This window comes from Kogia breviceps, chromosome 9, assembly GCF_026419965.1.
Source record: "Kogia breviceps isolate mKogBre1 chromosome 9, mKogBre1 haplotype 1, whole genome shotgun sequence".
NCBI lineage: Eukaryota > Metazoa > Chordata > Mammalia > Artiodactyla > Physeteridae > Kogia > Kogia breviceps.
The window spans coordinates 93,969,396-93,995,193 of record NC_081318.1 but is presented as its reverse complement, the minus strand read 5'-3'; the positions used below and the strand labels follow the sequence as shown (position 1 = coordinate 93,995,193).

Below are 25,798 nucleotides of genomic sequence, written 5' to 3'. Positions count from 1 at the left end.
GAGGACCAAATTATATAGCTTCCCCAAGGGTACAGTGGAAGAACCCATAGATTTGAATTGAGTAGAATCCATTTAGATTTCTTGGTGGATGCTACTTCCTTGCCTCCAAGTGAAATGAGTATGGTAAATGTAGACTGCTGCACATCTCTGAGGTTAGAAATTACTTAGCTGCCATCTTTTTCCCCTGGTCTCATTACCGCTGAGACCAACTGGGTCTGTTTGTATATTAGCTGGAGAATTTGAACTTTAGGCAAATGAACAAATCAAATGTCTCACCAGGAGTCCTAGGTGTCTGGAATTTTCCCTCTTCCCTGATCCAACAGAGCTATGACCTTTTGATTTTGAACTGTTGTAGACACTGAGAAAAGTTGTGCTGTTCCAATGAAGGAGAAATGCGAAGACATACACATTAGCTAAAGTAGCACCTTCCTTAAATGCCCATATTTCAGCTCTGTGGTCTCTGAGAGACACTTCCAGTTTTTTATTCATGTATTTATCCCAGCTTCATGATGGAATATTTTATATGTGCTCAATATTGTGCTAGGTGCTGGGATCCAACAATGAATAAAATATAGACTCTGCTGTCAAGAATCATCAAATATAAGAGCTAGAAGGAGAACAAGAACATGACTTATTTTCTGCTACAAAATCACGCTAGGGGACAAGAAATTAGGTTGTCTCAAATGCCAGGGTGAGATCACCCTCTGGAGACACGTCATTGGTAAACATACAGGCCCAACCAGATGCTGTAGTTTTTTAACAATGGGCTTATACAAGAAATAAACACATTAGCACCTACATATTTTAGTAAACATTGACTCAAAGATAATGGTATTTTTCAGCAACACAAGTCAATAATTACTGAAATAAAAGAGAAACATGCATTTCTAGGAGTCTATATCTGCTTGGTATTTTGTCATTCTTACAATAAATCTGAAATTGATTGGATTAAATCTGAAATTGAATGCTTGTTCTTAATCTTTGATGATTCTGCTTGTTCCAGCTAATTTTTGCAACTGTTCCTTTCCCTCTAGGAGATGATTGCTCTGTTTTCAGTCATGATCTTCCCAGTTATATTAAAGATAATTTTGAGTCCGCAAGAGTCACTGAGGCAAACTGGGAGACTATTCAAGGTGGAGTGATAGGAAGTGGCTGTGGGCAGCTGGCACCCTATGCCCATGGAGACTCACTCTATTTTAACGGCTGTCAAATAAGGCAAGCTGCCACCAAACCTCTGGATCTCACTCGAGCAAGGTAATACAACTCCCAGGTTGTAGTCCAGACATAAAATCACAAGCACCTCATTGTCTGCTGTTAGCAGTGATCATGAACTTTATGGCACAGGTGTCACTAAGCAGTGGAAACCTAAATATCATCTGAATTTGGTATGAAAAAGCACTATATGTTTTCACAACTCAGAATTATGCTTTGCTTAAATTTAGTGTAGAATTATCTTGTATCTCTTCACACACACTGGCTGAGTGTTGGTAACATAGGCATAAGCCTGGAGAAATGGCCAAATATAAGAAATGGATAAGTGTATCACATCAACACATTGAACACCGTGAACTTACACGATGTTAGAGGCCAATTGTATCTCAATAAAGTTGACAAAAATAAATAATTGGTTATGAATAATCTATATAGATAATTTATATAGACCATATGCAAGCATGTAAATATAAATGTGAATGTGAAGAAGATTCATAGTAATGCAAGCATACATATTCCTGTACTTAGCATATGTAGCTATAAAAGGAAGTGGAGGATCGATGGTTGGATGGATGGGAACTTTAAAAGTTCATGTGTTTTATGAGCTGCACGCTATTGCAGAATAGAGAGGACAGAGAAAAAGAGACCCAAGAGGGTTCCTTCCCCACCTGCCCTTCCCAGCTCTACCACCTTAGCCAGAGCAAAAACAGCTTATTGTCTGTGTAATTCAAGAAGAGATTCCAAGGCTTTATGAAGTTTGCAAAATACCAGACTACTCACTGAATGCTGAAAAATGCATGAGTATTTTTGAGAATTAAATGTTGGGTTAGTGGGAATGTAGATGTTTACTTGAAGCTCAATATTAGTAATGTATTTTTCAGAGGCAGAAAGGCAGGTTGGGGGGCCTTCAATATGATAAACAATAAAAATATTTAAAAATTAATTCCTGTAGAGTAACCATATAACTAACCATGGACGCCAGAAGTTGTTGTGTCCACCCATCCCCAATTTTTTTCCTACCAAAAAGATGTACGTAATCTAGATCAACCTGATGTCTTCCTTGACCCCATATATAGCTAAAACTAGCCACTTAGTTAATGATTGCACACCATGTCATGCAGGTAACTTTGCTTTAAATTAATTAATGCGTTGAAATAATGCATTTACCAGTTTAAGTCAGGCTCTTTATTTGACCACCTGTTAATCACTAGGAATCTTACAAGGATAGATTTCCTATGTTTAAAAACTGTATCTTCGGGTTTCCCTGGTGGCGCAGTGGTTGAGAGTCCGCCTGCCGATGCAGAGGACACGGGTTCGTGCCCTGGTCCAGGAAGATCCCACATGCTGCGGAGTGGCTGGGCCCGTGAGCCATGGCCGCTGAGCCTGCGCGTCCGGAGCCTGTGCTCCGCAATGGGAGAGGCCACGACAGTGAGAGGCCCGCGTACTGAAAAAAAAAAAAAAAAAAAAAAACCTGTATCTTCTAAGGGCAAGGATGCCTGTGAAAAACAAAAGGACACATCAAACACGATACCAGATATTGTCCAGAGCCTGTGTGTCTAACTCAGTTTTCCCTCTGCTCTGATCTCCAGACATCCTTTCCTAAAATAAACATGATGATTTATCCTTGTCATGATTCTGTTCATCTTGAAGCTATTTGTAAAAAGCATGTAGCATAAATACTGTGATTTTATTTCTTGTCCTCTCCATGTCCTCAGCTGCCTGTTTGGCCCATATCACTTTGCAGAGAACAGAAGGTGTTTCAGGAGAAATGTTCTAACAAGATTTCTAACATCATAAGAAGAAAAAAGATATTTGAAAGTAAAAAATTTTCACTGTGTAGAACACCAGCCTTCTGGGCTTATTTTTCATATGTATGATGTAAAAGATAAGTTCAATAAATGTTGTTGGGCTTCCCTGGTGGCGCAGTGGTTGAGAGTCCGCCTGCCGATGCAGGGGACACAGATTCATGCCCCGCTCCGGGAAGATCCCACATGCCACGGAGCGGCTGGGCCCATGAGCCATGGCCACTGAGCCTGTGCGTCTGGAGCCTGTGCTCCGCAACGGGAGAGGCCACAACAGTGAGAGGCCTGCGTACCGCAAAATAAATAAATAAATAAATACATAAATAAATTTTGTTATTTATGTGACTTAGTCATAAGACTGGATGCTTCTATTTTTACTATATTATGAACATGAAAATTTTGGACTTTAGGAACGAGAAAGATAAAAAAATAGAAAGTATAACTCCTTGAATACTTCCTGACTTTTGTTTACACATAGTTTCCCCTGTGTTTGTTCAGCAAAATCATGTTCGTTTTGCAAATTGGGAGTACGTCGCAGACAGACAGCTGCAACAGCGACCTGAGTGGCCCCCATGCCGTGGACAAGGCCGTGCTGCTGCAGTACAGTGTCAACAACGGGATCACCTGGCACGTCATCGCGCAGCACCAGCCGAAGGACTTCACACAGGCTCAGAGGGTGTCCTACAACGTCCCCCTGTAAGCGGTCAGAGAGCAAAAGCATGGTGTCACACACGATCCTAACAATTAACAGTGTTTGGTGAAGTTACTGAACCAACGCCTCAAAAGTAGGTGGTGGCAGAGCCAAGACTAATCCAGATCTCCAGGGTTGTGTTACCGTTTTCTGTTAGGACAACAGGCCAGGATAAGGGGAGCCAGGGATAAGGAGCCTGGGAGCCAGGATAAGGTCAAGAGGGAAGAGAGAAAAACAATTAAATATAAGGGTGCGTTGTGCATATTTCCCTCCCAGTAACCAGTGTTTCTAGCCGTTTAGGAAACAACATTTTTAATCTTCTGCTGGGTACACCGGTTTAAAAATTTGCTGAGGATAGGCAACTTAGTCAGTTTTGCCTGGCATGGTACCCCAGCGTCTAGTACAGTGCCCATCACATAGAAGGCACGTCACATTTGTTGACTAAAGATGTGACTCTTCCAGTTACTAGTGGAGCAAGGGGAAGAAGGGAGAGAGATGTAGAAGGATTGCGAATCCTTGAGTAGCCAATAAAACTTGATGCTGCTTAGGAGAATACTAAGACCAGAGCAAATCTAAATTCCATACCCAAAGTTATGTTGATGAAGATTAGACTATTGTAGTTGAAGTCTGGAAGTCACCTACCAGAAAGTTCTCTGTGTTCTAGTGTTTAATCTCTCTGTCCTTCTATCTGTGACCCAGGGAGGCACGGATGAAAGGAGTTTTATTGCGCTGGTGGCAGCCACGCCACAATGGAACAGGTCATGATCAATGGGCTTTGGACCATGTGGAGGTCGTCCTGTGAGTATCTGATACATAGCATCTCATGTCCATTTCAGAAAGGTTTGAAATTCCTTTGATATAGCATGCTCCTTAATTCAGTAAGAACTGTCCCTGATGAGAAACCCCCATGGGACCACTTTGGCTTATACTCTCCCACAATCGCAAACTACAGCTCTAGTCAACCGTGAAATAACAAAGCCCTGAATTTAATTTAATATACCTTAGAAAACTTCAATAAGCAAAGGTTTATTTAAGGGTTTGACAATGTTAATTAAATTGGATTGAACAGAAGTCTCCAGGTAAATGGGAAACAATGCCTACTACCAGATCTGAGTTGCCTTATAAAATGGAATGACATCCTGAAAAGAAAAAGGATCTGTACTGGTCGATGTACAGAGTATCTCTAGGACATGTGCCCAATTACAAACAGCTGTCCTAGCAGCAGATGCCTGGGGCATTCTTCCATTTAATGACATAGTCAAAACTAGAACAAAGAATTTGTGGTTTCAGATTCCTGGTGACCAATCCCAGTGCCTAAGAAGTCAAGGGTGTTCCCCCATGGTTTCTCCCATAGAATAAAGTTGTCAGCGCTCTCACCTAACTGGGTTGACTGTTCTACAGTGAGATGACTTGCTTTTTCTCTAACAATCTAGTTCCTGTAGAACTGGGATGCTTATGTCTCGACGGGTTCGGACTGATGGCTCCAAGTGGTTGGCAAGGAGAGGCGAATCTTCTCGGTAGATAGGTTCAAATGTTCATTCTTTTTACCAAATTGAAAACGAAATCAGTCCCTTGGCTGATTTCAGTCATTTTGAAAGCAAATTTAAGTGATTAATCGGTAGGAAACCTACCAGATTTGTTTTCTTTCAATCATAGCCATGAGCTGAATTTTTCAGTCTTGAGTTAGCCCTCTTCTTAGTTTTCACTGAGGCACCTGCTTGCATGGCATCCATATCAATCCCCAAATCCAAGAGCAACCCGGTTCCTACACAAGCTCCCACTGTGTGCTCTGCTGCTTTGGACAACTTGCTGGGCTCTGCCTCCATAAGATAAAGTTGAAGTTTAAAGTAACAGTCGGACTCACTTGAATCTGTATTATGAGGCTGATGTTTTACTTAGATTTTGATTTCCTCAGACTGCATTATTCCAGGAGAATAGACTAACCTGGGCTCTAAAACGAATGATGTATGGTAAGTGCAGAGAGAGAGATATCCAGACAGACCAAACACCAACCCTCTAGCCATTATGCTCTTGCTACTTTCCTTTCAGAGCAGCGCTTCTCAATCTGATTGAACATCAGAATCACTTAGGAGCTTTTGGAAGCATCAATGAGTGTCCCAATGTCCATGCCCATACCTACGGATTACTTGATTTAAATTGATCTTCAGTGAGACCTGAGCATCGGTCTTTTTGAAAAGCACCTCAGTTCATTCTAATAAACTGGTTGAGAATCAAACTTAGAGTCAATAACCAGTTTTTATCTTTCAAGTCTCTTGCCAAGACAGTTTACATTAATGGGGCTTCCTGTGCCTGACAAAGCATTACCAACTTTTATGGAAAGTTCAAAGCTTGACAGTCCTCAGTAGAAGGCAGGATGCTAATACTGACCTTGGGTAGATACAACAATTGTTAACATGTCATGTGTTATAAGGATATTTCTTATCCCCCCATCCAACCAAGCAATTGCAGTTATCCATTTTGGATTTCAAAGGCATATTATCACCACAGTCCCCTCCTGTGTACTAAGATTAAAGAGTAAGTGGGGTCAGAAGTACAAATATACTACCTGGTATAAAATAACCCCTTGACAATTTGGGAGCAGAACAGAGTTGACCTGCTGCCTCAGAGGTTCTCACCACACAGCTCCCCAGGGAACCTTCTGGTATACCTGCTGTTGGTATTAATTTTTATAAGCAGTAACCAGAATCATGATATTATTACAAGAATCAAGGTCAGATTATATAAGATACCAGAAACCTAGCATTTCTGGTATTTTTCTGGAGCAATAATCTGTATTTATAAAGACTTCACTTTTATTCTATCTCCAGAATTTTAAGACTTCGAAGAATTTAGCACGTAGGCACCTGTCTGCTCTTATTCTGCATGATCGTTTCAAAGTCTCAGGGCACTAAAACATTTCAAATGAGAAAAGAGCATTGCCACACATGCAGAGTATTGCATGACTTGAGTTTTATTTAGTCTTCTTTTGGTGAATAATTTTAAATTATAACTTTACACGTGTAACCATAAAATTTTATATATTTATATAAATATGTGTGTGTATATATATAATATGTTAAAATTTGTTAAAACTAAAGGAGTCACTTTGTTTTCCTTCTTTTTTGGAAAGAAGAAATACTTCATAAAGCTGAGTTCAATCAATGATTTGTTTAAAAAATACGGTACAAAGAAATTATATTTTCAGAACTATGTTTTTGATGTTTTGCTCATCTTAGGATTTAATATTTCTATGCCACTGTATTCTTTCAAACTGCTTATTTTCAGAAGAGTCGCAAAAACTTTTAAGGCATTTGCTAGTTAATATGCCCTTAGTAGCTCTACAAAACAGTTACTTTAATTCATTCATTTGATGAGCTTAAAAATGAAGTTCCAGATAATTCAGAAAAATAAAATATAATAATTTTTCCAAGTGTCTTGCAACCACATAAAGCACAAAGAAGCCAGCCAAAGTTCATGTCACAATTCACAAATATTACTAATTATAACTTTGCTGCAGTAGACGTATATTTAGAAATGGAGAAGTGAAATACTCCCATAAAGCCCTATTAAATTCAAAATGTCCTCCTAATTAACTATACTTTTGTATAATAACACTTAGTTATAGTAACTAATAATGTTAACTCCTTAAGTGTGGCGGGAACAGGAGGCTGAGGTGCATATCTCAAGAGATACAAGCCCTGCCTAACTGAATGCCACAGATAGGGCAACTAATATGTCTTTTGCAACCAATGGGGGGGGGGTATACATTTTTAGAACATATTTTATTTTCTGAGTAAAGATTGGCCCTAATCTAGCTTTATTACCATAGTTTAGCTTTTGTGCATGTGCACTAAGGACACATGCTAAAAACTCCTAGAAAGAAAAACTGTGGTCACGCATGGTATCTTGAGTCTAACCTCAGTACTGCCCATATTAACCAAGAAGATACATGAGTTTGATGAGAAAAAAATGTAGCACTTTTGAAAATATTTTAAGGTTTAGGAGTGCATCCTAAATGAGCAAGATAGAGAATATATTTTTAATTTAATGGTTTAATTCTAAAATACTCCATCCAGAAGGATTTGAGTTTCATAAATATGGATATACAGAAGAAGCCCCATACCATAAAGATAAAAACCACAGTTTTAGCATTTAACAAGCGAAGTCACTTATGCCTTATGCTTGTTAGAGAGTGTAATCTCCCCACTCTGATGATGTTTTTCAATAAAACCTGCACATGAAAAGCACTTCATGATGATAAGCCCTGGCTAATCTGCCACAGAACAGATGAACTGAATTGACAGATCACTTTTTTCCAGCCTCACTAGCTTACAAAAAGTCCTCATCCGTAAAGTCTGAGTGATGCAGCTTAATACAGTCATTGACAATCAAGCGTCAGAAACCTAATTTCTCTGAATTCATTGGCTAGTGTAGAATATTTGTTTTTCAGTAAATGTTTTTGAATACATTTGGGCAGATCCCTCACAAGCTCCATGCTGGTGGGGTTCTTCTTAGGATAAAAGGGAATCCTTTGTCTTATTGCTGGGCACTCATCCTTCTACCCTAAGAATCTCCCTCACCCAACTATGCATTTCATTCACACATCACATTTCCTGTGTACGTGTCTAAGTCACAACCTGTCATGTGTACAATGAAGTGGGCCAATTTTTGCATGTGTACCTTGAAAGCAAATTGCTCAGTAAAGAGTCAGCCTTTGTGAATTGATTTACTAAAAAGTGAATTATTACCACATTTGCTGAGAATTGGAAACGAATATGCTGCTAGCTATGGTCTTAAAGGCATTTATCGGATTTTATAATATGAGTTCCATCATGGCCATTCCCTCATGTATTCATTATCAAGATACTGTCACATTTTTGGCACAAATGATTTATGGAGAACAGCATATTACATTTGTTGCAAAGCATATTTATCCTTTATTAAATTTGATTGTGTTGTTTGATATAGAGGACTTACGTATTTTTAAGAGCCCATTCCTTAATATATTCAGGAATAAGTATGTTCTAAAATGTAAATAATTGAAAAATCAAATAATAAAATTAATGGTAGTTATTAAACTATTACTTTCATATTTATACTTTATATGCAACATTTATGCCAAATGTAGTACTAGAGCTACCTGTACCTTGACATACGGTTATGAGCAAATATTGCATGTTGCATTACATAGAAAAGTTAAATATATGTATATATTAGGTATAGAAGAATAAGAAATAACTTCTTTAATTTTTATTTTCAAAAGAGATGAAAAATCCTATATCGCATCTAAACCTGATCAGACTTTTATGACTAATCACAGTGCTGCATGTGTTGAAAGGCATTTTTTAACTTGTGTTATATTTCATTATTTGCTGTCATTGGTTTTCCACTAGAGTAAGGTAAGTCCTCTTACTAATTCCGGGGAACTGTTTACTAATAGTTTCATCAGTGTTACTACATTAACTGAGAAGTTTTGTAGAAGACCTTTGCAACTGAAAAAAAAAACCTGTGAAAACAAAGTTATATGTGATACTGAAATATACTGGAACACTTGAAACCTATATCATGTAAACTTGGAGTTCAGCGAAATTGTGGTAATTTTCTGATGTATACAATATGGGGCACAAGAGCAAAGACCAGAGTACCAATCAGCATTCCTTCATGCGAATGTTTGACTCTGTGTCTGGGATTCTGTTAGGTGCTCCTGAAATGTTAACAGTTTTTAAGTTTGTTAAGAGGGGAAAGTGAAAATAGAAATGGGTGGAAAAGAGCTAGGGCCTTTGATTAAATGCAGTGTCTTTCAAAAGATCTCTTGTGCTGGAGATGAGTGAGGATGCCTAGACTTCTTGATTCTATTCTAAGTTAATAAATGAACAGGCAAAAGGGAATGGGTTTATTCATAATATTTGTGAGTTCTAGATGCTATCCTTAGGTAAGATTGGCCTTTTTAAATATATATTTACATTTGCTCTCTAATAGAGATACTTTAAAACTTAGGAAAGAAGGCATCCTTAGGTAAGATTGGCCTTCTTTAATATATATTTACATTTGTCCTCTGATGGAGATACTTTAAACTTAGGAAAGAAGGTAAAATGTTTATCATTTATTAAACATCTGCATATTCTACTAGAAGCTTTCATTTAATCCTTACAATTCCCCAAGGTACACAATATCAGATATTATTCCTATCCCCATTCAGCCGGGAAAAGAAAAATGAAACCTTCTACATTTGTGAGATATATGAGCCCACACTTATCTACACGTATGTAGCCCTCCTGAAAACACATGGCCTTGAAAGTAAAATGTACTTTTTTTTCTTCTATGCAGGGCAGTTTCATTGATTAGTTTCAGTGGCAGCTTCCCATTCTACTCTCATCAATATTTCTCTGAAAGATAATAGCAGTCAGTGGATTCTTATTTTTGCATTGATATAAAATATTATTTATTGTATCATTTTGTTTTGATGAAAAATAAATTACTGAACAGTAAAAATGCCTAAATTTCTGTGAGTTCAAATTACTTCTACGAAGTCTCTATCTTCCCCATTTCCTTTAGAATCAATTAAAAATCAGTCAAATTTTTTCATAATAATAACCTAAGATAGTGGCTCCAGTGAAGAAGAGCCGTTCAAGAGAACACAGTGACTAGTTCTTAAAAAAACTTGCAATATCCGTATTTCCTATGCAGAAACAGGGAAGCATTTTATTATTCCATATGCTGTCTAAAGTCCCCAAATTCCCTCAGTGATAATGGAAATTTAAGTTAGCATTTCCAAGAAGTCATCATTCTCCCTTCCTTCAATGACTTAACTCATAATGGGAGTTTATAAACGGACCTAGTTCTATTCACAAGCAAAGCAAATTGATAAGTACTGTAGTTGATATGCGTTGGGATGAATATTACCTGCTTTCACTGGAATTATAATAAAAATACTTTCCCCTATAATCACAGTGAAGAAATAAATCCTTAAAATTCCACCACACCTTAATTATTTTGGTTATAAGTTTATCTATAACTATACATCTACATGTATCAAAAACAAAAATAGGCTCTCAGATCTGCTTCACACACACAAAAAGATAATAAGCATGAGATCTTTAAACTTGTTTAAAATTCCCGTAATGCCCAATCCTATAACTTAGACACTTTAGAAGCCACAACAAGTTTAATAACCATGTCAGTTTATTAAATGGTTCTCGAAGCAGGCAGCACTTTGGTATAGCTTCCCATGGTGCTTGATTTTCAAAAGCTTATGACCTGGAAAAATCTGCTTTGCTAAATTCCAACTTAACTGTCTCCAGAGATATTTATGCTTTACATAACAAAATTACTAGTTTCAAGTGTGCTTTGAAAATGTGGCCATTTCTAATGTGACTACAAAACACTAGACATCTATAGCAAATGCTGAGTGCATATCAACATTTGCAGAGATCCAAAGATATGCTACTGATATGAAAATGTATTCGAAATTAAAGGGTATCCAGTGAATCAAAATGCCTCCTAAAGTAGAGGTCAGCTTCCAAGCTGGACCTATCGATTATCAAGGTATTAAAAGATCTGCAACCTGTTAATATTTATTTTCTCACATACAAAAATGAAGAATTTAAATCAGTCCATAATAAGTAAGTAGTTATATGGAGAAGTTGTTTTAAAGCCATTAAACATGCACATCAACTTTTGTTCAGATTAAATGTTCCTTTGTTCCCAGATATTGAGGTCACTTTCATGTCCATCTCGGTCACATTAAGGTAACTAAATATCTTGAGTGTTCTGAGTTTATCTTTTTTCCGTGTAAGATATTTTAACTATTTTAAATTCTCTTTGAGTGCCTTATATCTTTAAATGTGTTTTCAACAGAATATTTTCATTGCTTTAACTTTGCAATTATTCCTTATAGTTAAAGAGTAATGATTTACAACAGGAATCCAATCAGTAAGTCACCATAAGTTCAACAAACATGCCTTGACCCCCTAGGGGTCAGGCAGGAGGCTCAGCGCTATGATGTGGGGCTGGAGGGAGTGGGGCACATCCAAGACACCCACCGCAGTTTAGTCATGGGGAGCCAAGGTGTGAACAGAAATCATCTCCATGCAAAGCAGGAGCACTGTGAGGGTTCACAGGAGGGGAGGAAATCCCTACTGCAGGGGGTGAGCAAGAAAGAAAATGTGATACTTGAAAAAGAAGTAGAAATTTTAGGAAGCTGTGTTGGGGATTGTCCAATAAGGCAGATGGAAGGGGCTCAAGGTGAGTTTGAATAGAGATGTCTGTGTGAGGTGTAGCAGATGAAAGGACTTGAAAAACAGTAAGGTGAAACATGTGGAGGACTTGAAATAGCTGGCGAAGTTGACTTACAAGGATTATGAATGGTTTGGTTTTGTTTTCTTTTAACAAGATAAAGCCAGCGTTTGAGGGGAAGTTTACTGAAACTGGTGTGCAAAATTCATTGTATGTATGCTTGGGAAGATACACACACACACACACACACACACACACACACACACACATACATCCAATTACACATTCGGTGATACTTTCTTAGTATATCATAGTATCTTTTCAGTGGTGTTTCTTTCATAAGGGGAGAGAATGTGGAGGCTAGCTTAGGGGGCCACTGTAATAGCTCAGGGAAATTCAGGGAAAGGGCCACGAGGTGTCCTGGGTTGCTGGCAGGAAGACAGCTAGTGCCAGTTCCAATCTTCTGTGACTAAAGAGGTGAGAGGATTCTTTCTCCTGACACTTGATTAGTTCAATACATTAGGTCATTGTTCGTTTTTTGTAACTAGACTTTACATAGGCAGCAATTAGTACTTATAGCAGCTAATGCATAATGGATACATTGATTTCCTTCTTCAACTATGACATGGAAATGGGTCAACGTGGTCGATACAGGGGAGCAAGGAGGATAGTCAAGCTACCTGAAGACGAAACCTGATTTTTTTCTTTTTCTCTACCGTGTCTTCAGAATATATTTTGTTTCCATTCTATAGTTTCTAGCATTTTGATAGTATAGAAATCCAGGGTGAAAAGTTATTAGCACTTTATTTTGCAAAGTATATATCAATGTGATGTCTCTTTTTATCAAGTTTTCAGCACAGATACTGTTGCTTTTTGATTAAACATATCTGATGAAATTCACTTTATGCATTTTCCTTTGAGAGATTTTTATTATAAATTTTCTTTTCTAATGATCAAACATCTAAAAAATCCTATTTTAAAGGTTTCTGTATGTTACAAGTGTTAGTATAATATCCTAGGTAAAACAGTATCATTTTACACCTTGCTTGGTCTGTTGATCATTAATAACTCAGAAGAATACACTGCTCAGTGCAAAATTATCCATTCCCACCTCCTTACCGTGACTCAAGTTCATGTCATATTGACTGACCTTCATGGTGATAGCACATCACATGACATTATCCTGCTCCATACACATTTTATGTTCCCATAAAATTAAGGAGGAAAAGACTCTAAGGACCAGACAGTATTCAAGAGACTCAGTGAATTTGGAAAATACTAAGAGGCTCACACTTAAAAAACACACTTCAGCGCTACATAGAGACATGTTTTCACTCCAGTCCATGTGTGAAAAGAGTCTGATTCTTGTCAGTGACCTTATGGATAATGATCCTTTTTAAATTACATTTTCCATACCAAAACTTTAACAGCTGTCTCTACCAGTATCGTGCATATTCCCACAGGCTCCTAAAATCCATTTTCAGTATTTTTATCAGCTTCACGTAGAGTATGTATGCATGAACGTGTATGTACATACATGGGGGAGAATATATACACATATATTTACATCTATACATTGAATTACACTTTCTTAGTATTTTATGATCTATTTTCAGTGGGGTGTCTCCTTCATAAGGCCATGTTTATAGAATATGACCCAAGCTGCTTATTGTCTGAGGAAGGCAGAGGAATCCGACCTTCTGAGAAAAAAACTTACTTCCTCATTTTGCCCCTGAGACTGCATAAAATAGGAAGGTCAAGTTGATTCAGATAACAAGTTTGTTTTCCCTTTGTTTGTTTTTGCTTTTTAAGCTTTAAATGAAAATGTTTGCTGAAAGAATCAAATTATGCTTTCTACTTGTTAAAGATGTATTTAAATAAGGTAATGGGTACAGCATGCACTTTGTCTCAAATGAACTCCATCCAAGTAAATGTTTTCAGAAAGAGTTCAAGAATAAAATTAAAAATCAAAAAAGTTTCAGTCCACTTTTGCAATGAATCGAGAATTTACCATTTTTTCTGGTTCAGACCTCACTCATGAGAAGAAGGGGATTTCTTCAAGGCCAAAGGCAGTGAATTCAGGTGTCAGCCTTTAGTTCTTCTGTCCTGGGGTGGTAATGTCAGCATGACCTATTAACCCCGAAAATTTTCAAATAAGTATCAGGGTAACTTAAGACCTAGACTAAGGTCCTAGATTGTGCGTTCAATGATGGGACTTACATGCTCTTTCTCCTTTCCCTCCCCTGCCTCTATCCTTTCTGATTTTAACAGCACTCGCAAACAAAATTACATGATGAATTTTTCACGACAACATGGGCTCAGGCACTTCTACAACAGAAGACGAAGGTCACTTAGACGATACCCATGAGGAATCAAAAAGTTTATTTTTCCTTCCAACTTGTGATGTGTTGTTTTCCATTCTTTTAAATCTCGTACTGCATCTGATATCAGGAAATTTCTGTGAAGGACTTGGTGATTGACTGAAAGCCCTTCTCAAGACTGAGTATACACCACTTTCCCACACTGTGAACTAATGACAAGTGACTTATTTTCTCATAAGTAAATGTCTTCATGTTGATGTGTCTGTGCAAATTGTGATCTGTGGTAATATCAGTTACAGTGGCAGTATTGAAAATAAGAAATAGTTTAACAGAAAAAAAAGTTTAAGCACAAAAGTTTAAGAGATTTTATGTTTAAAATGGCATTTAGTACAGTATTTAACATTCTTGGTCACAAAGCTATTTAAGTGGACTGTATTTCAGCTATGTATCATGTTTTATATGATTAAATTATCATTGTTTGTCCTTTATGTATTCTCTTCTACAATATAACAACACATTGACACTGTATTTACTTATGTTGCAATATTTTGCTGCTGAATTTCAGGCTACTTATATTCTGCAGAAAATTCATTGAAATACCTACTCAAGAAGATAGTTGTAAAGATATTGTATCTCCTTTAATATACCCCTTGAAATGTATGTTGGCTTAGCGTTGTTTTGTGGATAAGAAAGATGCCTAACCTTGAAATATTTTCTACTGAAAAATTGTGGATGAAGACCCTATCTCCCACAAAGGAATTCCCATTTCCTTGTCTAAAGATTCTTTTAAAGTGTTCTGTGGCTGATTTACTAACAGTAACTGCCATTTTGTGTCTGTGGTAACAGAGTGATTTGTAAAACAGTGGATGTTTTCATTGTGTTCTCTTTGTGGATTGTTTTTCCTGCGGGTCATATTCATACCTTTCTGATGAAGTTGTACCAACACCAGCAACATTATAATGGCCCTGTAGCCCTGAACTCTCTATTAACGTAATGAAAAGGTTGCACTCTAGGGTGAACCATGCTAAAAAGCCCATGCGTAAATAAAAATTATGTTCAAAAGCCATTTGAAGTTCATTTGTCTTTATTTACTGTTAATTAAATTTTCTGTAAGATTTGTAAGCCTGGTCAGGTTTGGAAAGAACAGTGTCAAATATATTTACTGTTTTTTTATGTTGTTTCATCATTGATAATAGCAATTATGAAGCCACACTCTCAAAGTAGCCATTTTTCTCTTACCCAGTTTTTTTCTATTATTCACTCTGTAATTACACTAAGAAAAGCCAGTAGAGAATTTTGAAAATTATTTAACTCCTGAAAATTTTGTTAGCTGCTGACATAATGCCTAGCTCATAATAAGTACTCATGCATTCATTCAGCAAAATCTACTGAGTGCTTGCTATTTGACAGGCATTGTGCTAAGTGTTGAGGATAAAAATGCTGATTGAGACATTTTCCCTGCTTGTTTTTAACATCTACAAAAAAATAAATATGTTGATATTGTTGAATTTGTTGGCTTTCCAGAGGGCTAAAAAAATATACCCAGGTAATAAAGGGCTGAATGGCAGTAGTATTTCTCATTGGATGATCTTCAATGAGATTGGAGTTCATTGGATTTCTCATTGAAACGATAAGGGATGATCTCACTGAGAAGTTTAGTTAAATTTTATTTTGAGTCTGGTATCAAATCCATTGTAAATCATTGCCTTGGAGATACAAGGCCTTTTTTCTACCTAATATATGACATATCGTATAATTCGGTGCATATGTGGCCCATAAATATTCATAAATATTGTATTTTAATTGTTGATTCTCCTTTCTTCGCTCACAAATTGTCTGCTGCTGGTTCACCATTTGGGGTTTGTTTTTTTTTTGTTTTTTTTTTTTTTTGCGGTACGTAGGCCTCTCACTGTCGTGGCCTCTCCCGTTGCGGAGCACAGGCTCCAGACGCGCAGGCGCAGCGGCCATGGTTCACGGGCCCAGCCTCTCCGCAGCATGTGGGATCTTCCCGGACCAGGGCACGAACCCGTGTCCCCTACATCGGCAGGCGGACCCTCAACCACTGCACCATCAGGGAAGCCCTTGGTGGTATTTTTGTTTCATTGTTTTCATTGGTACGAGGGGTTGAATGCTACTTCTGGGTATTTACCATAGTAAAACTCTCGCATGTATACACAAAGAGATTTGTGCAAGAATGTTCACAGCAGCATTATTTGTACTTGCAAATAATGGGAAGCAATCCAAGTGTACATCAACAAGAGAATGGATAAATTGTGATTTATTTGCATAATAGAACATTGGTGGTGAAAATGGATAAACTTAGAGTATACCTATTAACGATAACAAAAGTTGCAAAATTATAAATGTAGTAGGATGCCATTTATCAAATATTAAAACTTGCAGACAAATACTGTATATTGCTTATGAATACATGCATACGTTGCAAAACTATAAAAGCATGTATGGGAGTGATACATACAAATGCATGATGGTAGTTACCTCGGGTGAGGAAATAAGATCAGAGTGGGGGATGTGGAAGACATTGTATATAAAATATTTTATTTCGGGCTTCCCTGGTGGCGCAGTGGTTGAGAGTCCGCCTGCCGATGCAGGGGTACACGGGTTCGTGCCCCGGTCCGGGAGGATCCCACATGCCGCGGAGCGGCTGGGCCCGTGAGCCATGGCAGCTGAGCCTGCGCGTCCGGAGCCTGTGCTCCACAACGGGAGAGGCCACAGCAGTGAGAGGCCCGCGTACCACAAAAAATTAAAATATTTTATTTCTTTTCTAAAAGTCAAAAGATAATATAATGTTAAGACTTGAATGAGTTGTGTGCATACAAATGGGCTTGTCATATTTCTGTTCCCATGTGAGGATCTAAATATTATAGCAAAAAAAAAAAGAATAGGGAATTCCCTGGCGGTCCAGTGGTTAGGACTCGGCGCTCATATTGCTGGGGGCCTGGGTTCAATATCCCGCAAGTTGCGTGACACGGCCAAAAAAAAAGAATAAATAGGCTTTGTCAGGCAGATTCAATGGGGAAATATATTCTAGCAATAGAGCAGCGTGTGCAAAAATGCAAAGACGGGAAGCAGCTTGGCTCCTTGGGGGAGTCAAAGCTCATTTGTATTTGAGGAGGTGTGCCGGGGAGCAGCCTGGAGAGACACCAGGGTCCAGGGTTGCTGGGGGCCTTAGGAGGGAGGAAAGGGGAGCACTTTCTCAAACTAACAAAATTCAGCTTTACCCAGCAGGTGCCGGGATAAATCGACTCTGACCAAAGTGTGGAGAGGGGTTGGAGTTAAGGAAAGAAGCTGGGAGACTGGAATTCACAGGTAGATTTGGGACAACAGCTGAGGAATAATTTTAAGTTGTCTGAAAAGAATGTTGCTAAGGATTCATACTTCTCTAGAGAAACTACAAACTGCTTCACATACAAAATATAGTAGTAAATACAAACAATGACTATGTGTTTATTTATTGGCAGAAGGGAAAGAAAAAAAAAGCTGTTACTGAAAGAATTCCAGTTCAGAGGTGAGAGGGGCTTGTCATCATAACTGTATGTTCTATTTAGTCCTTTGGGTGCTTATTATAAATGAATTTTTACAGTATTTTTTAAACCCAACATGGATGGAAATGGATGCTGTCTTTATAGACACGGAAGACCATGCAATGACAATGGGAAAGTCTGCCTCTCTCCAAAGGCCTTATTACCTTATTCTAGGCCCTGGTTCCACTGTCCAGAAACCATGCCAGAGAAAGAAAAGTTAAGTCTGGAAACATGACTTTTATGGAGAGAATACTGGTTGAATAATATATGGATATACATGTGAATAATAAAAAGGCACAGAAACTGTGTGTAAGAAATATTGCCTCAGTAAATCTAGAGACAGTAAACTAACTTACAGCAAAATTATTATAAAAATCCCTTAATGTTACTATCCATGGAAAACAGACATACTATGGTAAGTCAGGCACTTTTTACCACCTCTGCAATCACTGTAACAAAAACTAAACAACTCCCTTAAACACTGAAGAAACCCAGGCATTCCTAATTTTAATGTAATTTCTTTCATTTCATATTTTAGGTGATTCAAAGTTGATTATTTGGTCTTCCTCTAAATTTCCTAACTGTAATAAAATATTTATAACTATAAAATGTTGGAAACTACATAAATATCCAAACATACATGAGTGTTTGAACACAGTGTGGTACATATATACAATGGAGTATTATGTAACTGTAAAAAAGAATGAGGATAATCTTTGTGAAGTGATATGATTTCCATAGATATTGGGACGTGAAAAAAGCTAAGCACAAAAGAGCATTTACAGTCACTCTTTGTTTAAGAAAGAAGAGGAAACAGAATACATAGCTATACCTGCTTAGCTTTATAGAGAGAAACCAGGAAGAATAAGACAGACAATCATGAAGTTGGTTACTCCCGGGGTGGGGGGGACTGGGTGGCATGAGTGCAACAAAGGAGGGAAGACATTTCTCTGACTATTAACATTTGTATAGCTTTCACTTTGGAGGTCAATGTTAATCTACAAGTTCAAAAATTAAATCAAGCCACCAAACTGAAAGTAAACTCATCTCTAAACTAGAAACAATAGCACTAACTCACAAAGTTGTTGTAGTATAAGTTAATACAGGTAAGGTGCTTAGAACAATGCCAAGCACATGTGCCAAGCACTGAATAAGTGCTAGTATTACTATTACAATTGTTATTATATTAGGTACCTGAGCACTACTTCCAAAAATAGTTTATAATGACCTGTCTACAGGGTTGCTACTCAATATTTGGTCTTCCAATAGGCCCACCACCCCACCTAGGAGCTTGTTAGAAGTGCATATCTCAGGCCCAACCCAGACCGACTGAATTAGAATCTGCATTTTTAACAAGATCCCTAGGTGATTCCCATGTACAGTATAGTTTAAGTACTGGGCTGCAGGACCTGTGTGTGACAAGGTAGTCTCCTAAAATGGCAAAGACCAGTGTCAAATGGACGACAACAGAAATTCATGTCACAGGAATCCCATTCCTTCTCGGTATCTCACTCTGTTAGGATTTATTCAGAGATGATCAAAGCCTGAAGAAAAGCAAAATTGATTTTACACACAGGCCGATTTACCAGTAACTTCCTCATCACAGGACTCTCAGGCTGGTGTGGTGCCCTTGAAGAGAGTGCCCTCCTGTGGAGTAGAGAGGAAATTTCCAGCTCTTCCTCCCGGCCCGCGCTGTGAGGGTGATACCCGGCCTCTGCTAAGACGCCACTGGGTCTCCAGGCGCGCTTTTCAGCTTTAAGACCCGCTGCCAAATAGCTAGCTCATCATACGTGTCACAACGGTATGCACTCTGGAAACGCACAAAAGCAGAAAAAAAAAAAAAAAAGAACCAACCATAATCCTTGCTAAGACAAAGCCAGGGGAAAGTTTTTATATTGAAATCATTTCTACCCCTCACCTTCTTGGATTCGAGCACTCTGGCCACGGTGCTCTCTTTTATCCTAGGTGTTAAAACTGGCTCTTTCCTTCCCTCTTTGCTTCTTCTTTTATTCCTTCCTTCTTTCCAGTCTCCATTTCCCCTCCATTTATGTTCCTTTCTCCTAAATTGCATATTATGTTGCATTACTTAATAAAAAACAAAAGCTGATTTGTAAATTCTAACTCGAATGTCTGGGAAAGAATCTGTCGCGCATGTTTGCAGGTAGTGTTCATCCGAGGCAATTCGCCAAAGCTTTAAAACACAAAATAACTGCACTGTCAATTCAGTATTGTCATTGTTCTTGTGTCATTGTGAGTCTCCATAATGAGTGTATTTTTAAATATCTGTTAGGGTATTTTCATTTTTAAAAAAAATGACAGTAAGCAATGTTTCCCACTTGAATACTCTCGCTTGTCTATTGTGTTTGCTGCACGAATCCCATCCTGAGGAGTCGGTGGGCTGCGGGAGACGAGTGTGGGTGTGGCTCGCGCAGCGCTGCGGGGCTGGACGCGCGGGGTGTGGCTTTCCTTCCACCTTAGAAGTTCGAGAGGAGGCTCTGGGTCGCAGGGGTCGCGCGGCGCGGCGCGGCGGGGGGCGGGGCGGGCTCGGGTTACGGGTCGCGCCGGGCGCCGCGCCTCCACTGCCGGTCTGGGGAGCGGCGGCGCGGCGTCGAGGCGGTAGCGGCTCCGGAGCGCGGCGGGGCGGCGGCTCCGCCCAGGGCAGCGCCGGGCAGCGCCGGGCAGCGCCGGCCGGTGAGTGCGCGCGGGCCGGGGTCGGGGTCGGGGCCGGGGCCGGGGTCGGGGCCGGGGCGGGAGCGGCCGCGGCGCGCGCGGAGTGCCCCCCGCCTGGTCCGCGGGGGCCCACGGGGCTCCCTGCGTCGCCACCTCTCCCGGCGTCTTTAGCTCCGCTCTGTGTCTCGGGCTCTCTACCTCTCCGAAAACCCCTTTCCTAAAATGAATTCAACATTTGACGTGCCCACGCCTTGGCCGTCTCTCACCCCTGACAGGATAAAGTCTGAAGAAGCGCCTTCCTTTGTCAACCCGCCCCGCGCCCTCCTGAGGCCGCGGCCGTGGCCTCACAGCTTCTTTACCCGACGTTTGCATCTTCACTGGACGTGTGCGTCCCTGTGGTTCTAATGCAACCCCCTGGTCTTTACAGTTTTGTTTTCGTGGCTTCTTAGGCGCCCAGAACCCTCCGCCTTGCCCTGCTGTGCGCAGCCTCAGGCCGCGTGTACCCCAGCCCCGGTGCTGCCCTTCGTCTTCTCCCTGGAGCCCGGCGCCGCCTCCAGCCAAGCCGGGAGCCGGGATGCGCTCGCCGCTTGGATGGCTCGGGTTCCCCCAGGGGAGCTGTGGTTCGGAGACTGGGCCGCTCCCCGCCTCCTCCCGGCGCCCGGGGGACGTTTGAACTTCGGGTCTCCGGCCTCTCCCTGAGCGGAGGGCTTGCTGAGAGCCTTCCTGCCATAGAATTTGGTAGTGGTGGCCTCCCGCCTAAGACAAGTCTCCGGTCTAAGCAGCGGGCGCTCTACCGTAATAGCGGCCCTGATATGATGGCCTCTGAAAGCCCTGACTTGTAAAACAGTTGATCAGGAAATCAGTTCGCTTGCATTGACTGCCTCGCTGGGGCGCACCCTGGGCCAGACCCACGAGGAAGCAGGATGGAAACCCTAAAGCAGCGGTCAGATAGGCTGTGACGCAGGTGGGGAGATTCTTTTCCTCCCCGTGATGAGGACTGTGTATCAATGTGGACTCTAAAACTTTCAAAACCTGAATGGAAACACAACAAAAATGGCAATTTCGGGGTGGAGGGTGGACTGAGATTCATCTTTTTCTTACCTGAGAACTGGGAATAATCTCTAGTGTTATATAAATGTATCATTTAAGGTGAGCTTGGAAATGGAGAGGAATTTGAAGCATGCAATAGGATGCATAAACCTTTCTGAAGTGAAATTTGAAATAGGTTTTTGCCAGGCAACCCTTGCAATTATTTCTGTAGTGTTTCTTTGTTTCTGAAGACTTTCAGCAGGGGACGGGAGGCAGGAGAGAGAAATTCAAGCCAATTTGCATTAGAAAGAAACGGGGGGAAGAATTCCTAGGTAAGGTTGCTATGGCTGATATCTTAAGTGCACTGCTGGAAAGCATTCTAGCCTGTTAAGTAACACCTGAAGCCCCAATTCTGTTACGTAGCATTTCTTTTTTTTTTTTTTCTCTTTAACTACTCTGAAACTATACAGAGTTACACGTTCCTCATTAATTTATGAGTGATACCAAAAGAATTGACTCAATCCAACAAGAATTTGAGCACCTTTCCTGTATGAGGTGCTTTGCTAAGAGCTGCAGAAGAATGGAAGATGGTGGAACTTTGTAATTAAAACAACAGCAACAACAGTGGACTGATTTGTAAGGTGTAGTTGCAGGTGTGCACTGCCTGTTCAATTTAAAATCAAAAACAGTTGGGCTTCTTGCTAAATGCCATGGTAGCCCCTGATAATTTAATCATTCGGCAATTTTATCCTGCCATTGCAGGTGGTCTGCATTTTAGTAATTCCAAAGTAAAAGGTTTTCTAAGAACTACAACTAAATAAGAAAGTAAGTACGTTTTCCTTAGCGTTTGCATTACCATTAAGTTAATGAAGTCAGAATCAACAAGAAAAATTATATGATGATTTTCCTTTCCTTTTGTTTCAAACTAGTGAAATCTTGCACAAAAGAAGGCAGAGTCAGCATGAATAAATTTAATTTCTGGTGCTTTCCAAACTGTTTTATCTAAGTCCATTCTTTTGGAAGACATCCAGTTTCATGGTATCTTTCAAGCCTTCTTTTGAAAGATCGTTCCAGAGGCCAACTTCATAAAACCTTTCACTGTAGATACCAGAAGCCATCAACATCATCATCAGCTTCCCAATTTTACCCTTGAAAACAGTTGTATTCTAGGGGACTTTTGGGGAGGGGACAGACCTTTTTAGAAATCTGGCCAAAGCCAGGGACTTTATCACTAGAAAAAATGCACCTTCACTTAGAATGTTGTGTATCTTTTGGAGGATTCATGGTATCTTGCTTAAGAACAGGGGCAGTGGGGCTTCCCTGGTGGCGCAGTGGTTAAGAATCCGCCTGCCAGTGCAGGGGACACAGGTTCGAGCTCTGGTCCGGGAAGATCCCACATGCCGCGGAGCAACTAAGCCCGTGAGCCACAACTACTGAGCCTGTGCTCTAGAGCCCACAAGCCATATCTACTGAAGCCTGTGCGACTAGAGCGCATGCTCTGCACCAAGAGAAGCCACCGCAGTGAGAAGCCCACGCACAGCAACAAAGACCCAGCACAGACAAAAATAATAAATAATTAAATACATTTATTAAAAAAACAAAGAACAGGAGCAGTAAATAAGTCAGAAGGTAGGTAGATGGAGGAAAATGGAAATGAAGCAAGGATGTGGGTAAATCCACAGACTGTAGATATATTTTAATTTACTTCAAATGGAATAAATACCTGGCCTTTTGAGTAAGTGTTCTGTGAATGGGAAGTAATAATTGTATTAGTTGTAAAAGACTGAAGACAAATTAGTCCTATTAATTTTTTAGTTGCTCAAGATCAGCTTTTATCTTGAACATCATGAATCTCGTTTTTCAGTTTTTCTTGTTCTCAAGGAAAGTGTTTCTCAGATGATTTTTCTCTTGGCACTGATGCCTCATTCAGAACAGTTTATCATGTGCCAACTTTTCTAATATGGGAATGGTTGAGTTCAAAATTTGAACTTGCTCACTCAACATATATTAGTAGTTCACCTTTGGGAAGGAGATAGATATATAATTACCATATTCAGTGTGAATCACTGTGATAGCAGTGGTTGTGTCTTGGGGAGAGTTGGTTAGTATTAGGAATGAGTGGACAGCATTAAGAATATTTTGGACATAACTTCTTTTAAAAAGAAACAGTAACTAGTGCATTAACTTTCCTTCTTCTATCCCCAGGGCCAAGGAGCAAGCTCTCCCATCTCCAGCTCTCAGACTTACAGATCAAGATTTCCCTGAGCTGCACTAGACTTCCCATCTGGGGACCCTGCCCCCTGCTCTGTGTGCTGCACGTTGGATCTGGGTAAGTAGAGGCCTCTGGAACTAGTAAAATGGGAAAGTGAGTCATAGGTGGTGATGAATTTTACCTGGACTGCAAGATTCCTTAATATTTCCAGAAGCCTATATCACCTAGCACTGTTTGGAAGAAAATGGTAAGAAAGAGAATGCCAGAACTATCACGGTTTACTGTCTCCTTTTAACTTGGATCAGGACCAACCTAACTGATCCTTAGATATGAACCAGTTTTAACTTATCTTTGAGTGACAACTAGGTAACTGGTCATAACCCTAGAGTGTCATTGATAGACATTAACTGGATTACTAAATTAATGGAGATCATGGTTTTAATCCAAGTTCTCTCCTTAACTAAGTATGTGATCTTGGTTAAGTAACAAATCAATAAAATTATTTGGACCTTAATTTTTTCTATGTATAAAGTGTGTGTCATGGGATCAGTGGTTCTCAACTACTGTGTAGTTCCATGCATTTGATGGAACTGGAGAGTTTATTTAAAGTATGTGTATACACTGGGTCAGAGATTCTGATTTAATTGGACTAGGGCAGGCCCAGACATCTCTTTTTTAAAAGTCCCCCCAGCCCCCAGGAAACACTAATGTCCAGCCAAGATTGAGAATCACTGGGTTACATAAACGCTAAGAACTGATTGTAAGGTTGTGTAACCTAAAGACAGAAAAGCAGTAAAATCTGCTTTCATGCGTAGCTTGGCCCAGCATTATGTCCACTCCATGGTAACCAAGCCTAAACACGCCTTTCTAAGAAGCAGTCCAAATCAAGCAATTTAAATTTATTCAGGGAAGATGCTGTGCCTTCTTGTCATTTCAGTATTCCCACAATGCTTTGCGAGTTCTCAGCACCTCGTTCATTTTGATGGACTGAATTAGGTGTAACTCTGCCCATCTAAAATGATTAGCTGTTCCTGAAGGTCCCCAGAGACGATTATCTCTCTTCTCTCGGTATCCATGCCAGTGTTTACTAGCCTATTGAAAGTTTCTCCTAGAGGTGATCTGTGACTTTCTGGGGTTGGGGAGAAGGTGTCAGCAAGGGATAAGGATGATCACATTGATCGTTGCTGAAATGTGAGCTTCTGTGTCCAAACTGAGATAAAAAAATGATCCTCACACCTTCTCAAGTAGTTGTAGACTATCGAGTTACCAGAACTGGGATAGGAGCGCATTGTTTACTTTCATCAGTTGTTGGGACCTAATCTTGTTGCCATTACATTGTAAATTCTGTACCTGTTCACACTTTGAAAATTATTCTTCACTTTAGAGATAGGAGTCATTAAATTGCAGTCCGTGAAATCTGTTTCTGTTCCCCTACCCTCTTCCGCCCGCTGCCCCCTCGTATCCCAGAACACTTAGAAGAAGAAAAATAGCTGTGTGTGTGACTGTCAGATCAGTAAAGGGAAACGGACCTGAGTTGACAAAAGACGGAAAGGCATTAAGAAGGAAACGTAAAACAAGGCTAAGGAGGCTCATGGATTGCAAGGAGCTACACTTAATTTCTTTTCTCTCTGCTAGTGGTCTTAGAGCTGCTACACATTTATTCTCAAGTTTTCTAAACTTTAGGCAAATCAGATCCCACCTGCTGTGTGTTGGTAGATGTGGGCTTGTGGCCCATGATCCCACCTGTTGCCTGCATCTTCCATACACAGTGCATGGAGTGGTATCTTCATGGGTGAATTGGCAGCCTGGACATACTTGGTCTAATTCAGCATTGACCACTCCCAGAGCCTGACTTAATTCTAAATAATGTCTTAGGTCGGGGAATATTTTCTTCTGGAGTGGAAAGCTACTGGCTCTGCGGCACTTTACTTTTGTGTCTTGGAGCTGCCCTTACCTGGCGTCAAAAATCTGATGGAGAACCACAGACTCAGCTCAGCCCTGCACTCTCCATCCTCCTAGAGCTGACTGCACTCAGAAACAATTCTAAGATTGGATTCGTGTTATATGTTTATTGCTGATCA

At 39.9% G+C, this 25,798-nt stretch overlaps 1 protein-coding gene across 4 annotated transcripts in view; it reads left to right on the top strand.

Moving 5' to 3' along the window:
- Nucleotides 1-15,327, top strand: part of RELN (reelin) — a 539,216-nt gene extending 523,889 nt beyond the window's left edge. Inside the window, exons 56-60 of one of the 4 annotated variants that reach the window (XM_067042795.1) lie at nucleotides 1,035-1,254; nucleotides 3,513-3,710; nucleotides 4,405-4,503; nucleotides 5,139-5,222; nucleotides 8,969-9,098. In XM_067042795.1, the coding sequence (XP_066898896.1) occupies nucleotides 1,035-1,254; nucleotides 3,513-3,710; nucleotides 4,405-4,503; nucleotides 5,139-5,222; nucleotides 8,969-9,098 (731 nt within the window). Of the gene's footprint in view, nucleotides 1-1,034; nucleotides 1,255-3,512; nucleotides 3,711-4,404; nucleotides 4,504-5,138; nucleotides 5,223-8,968; nucleotides 9,099-14,211 lie in introns of those variants that run through there. The other 3 variants (XM_067042797.1, XM_059074483.2, XM_067042796.1) reach the window with 3 other exon arrangements.
- The last annotated feature ends 10,471 nt before the right edge of the window (nucleotides 15,328-25,798 follow it).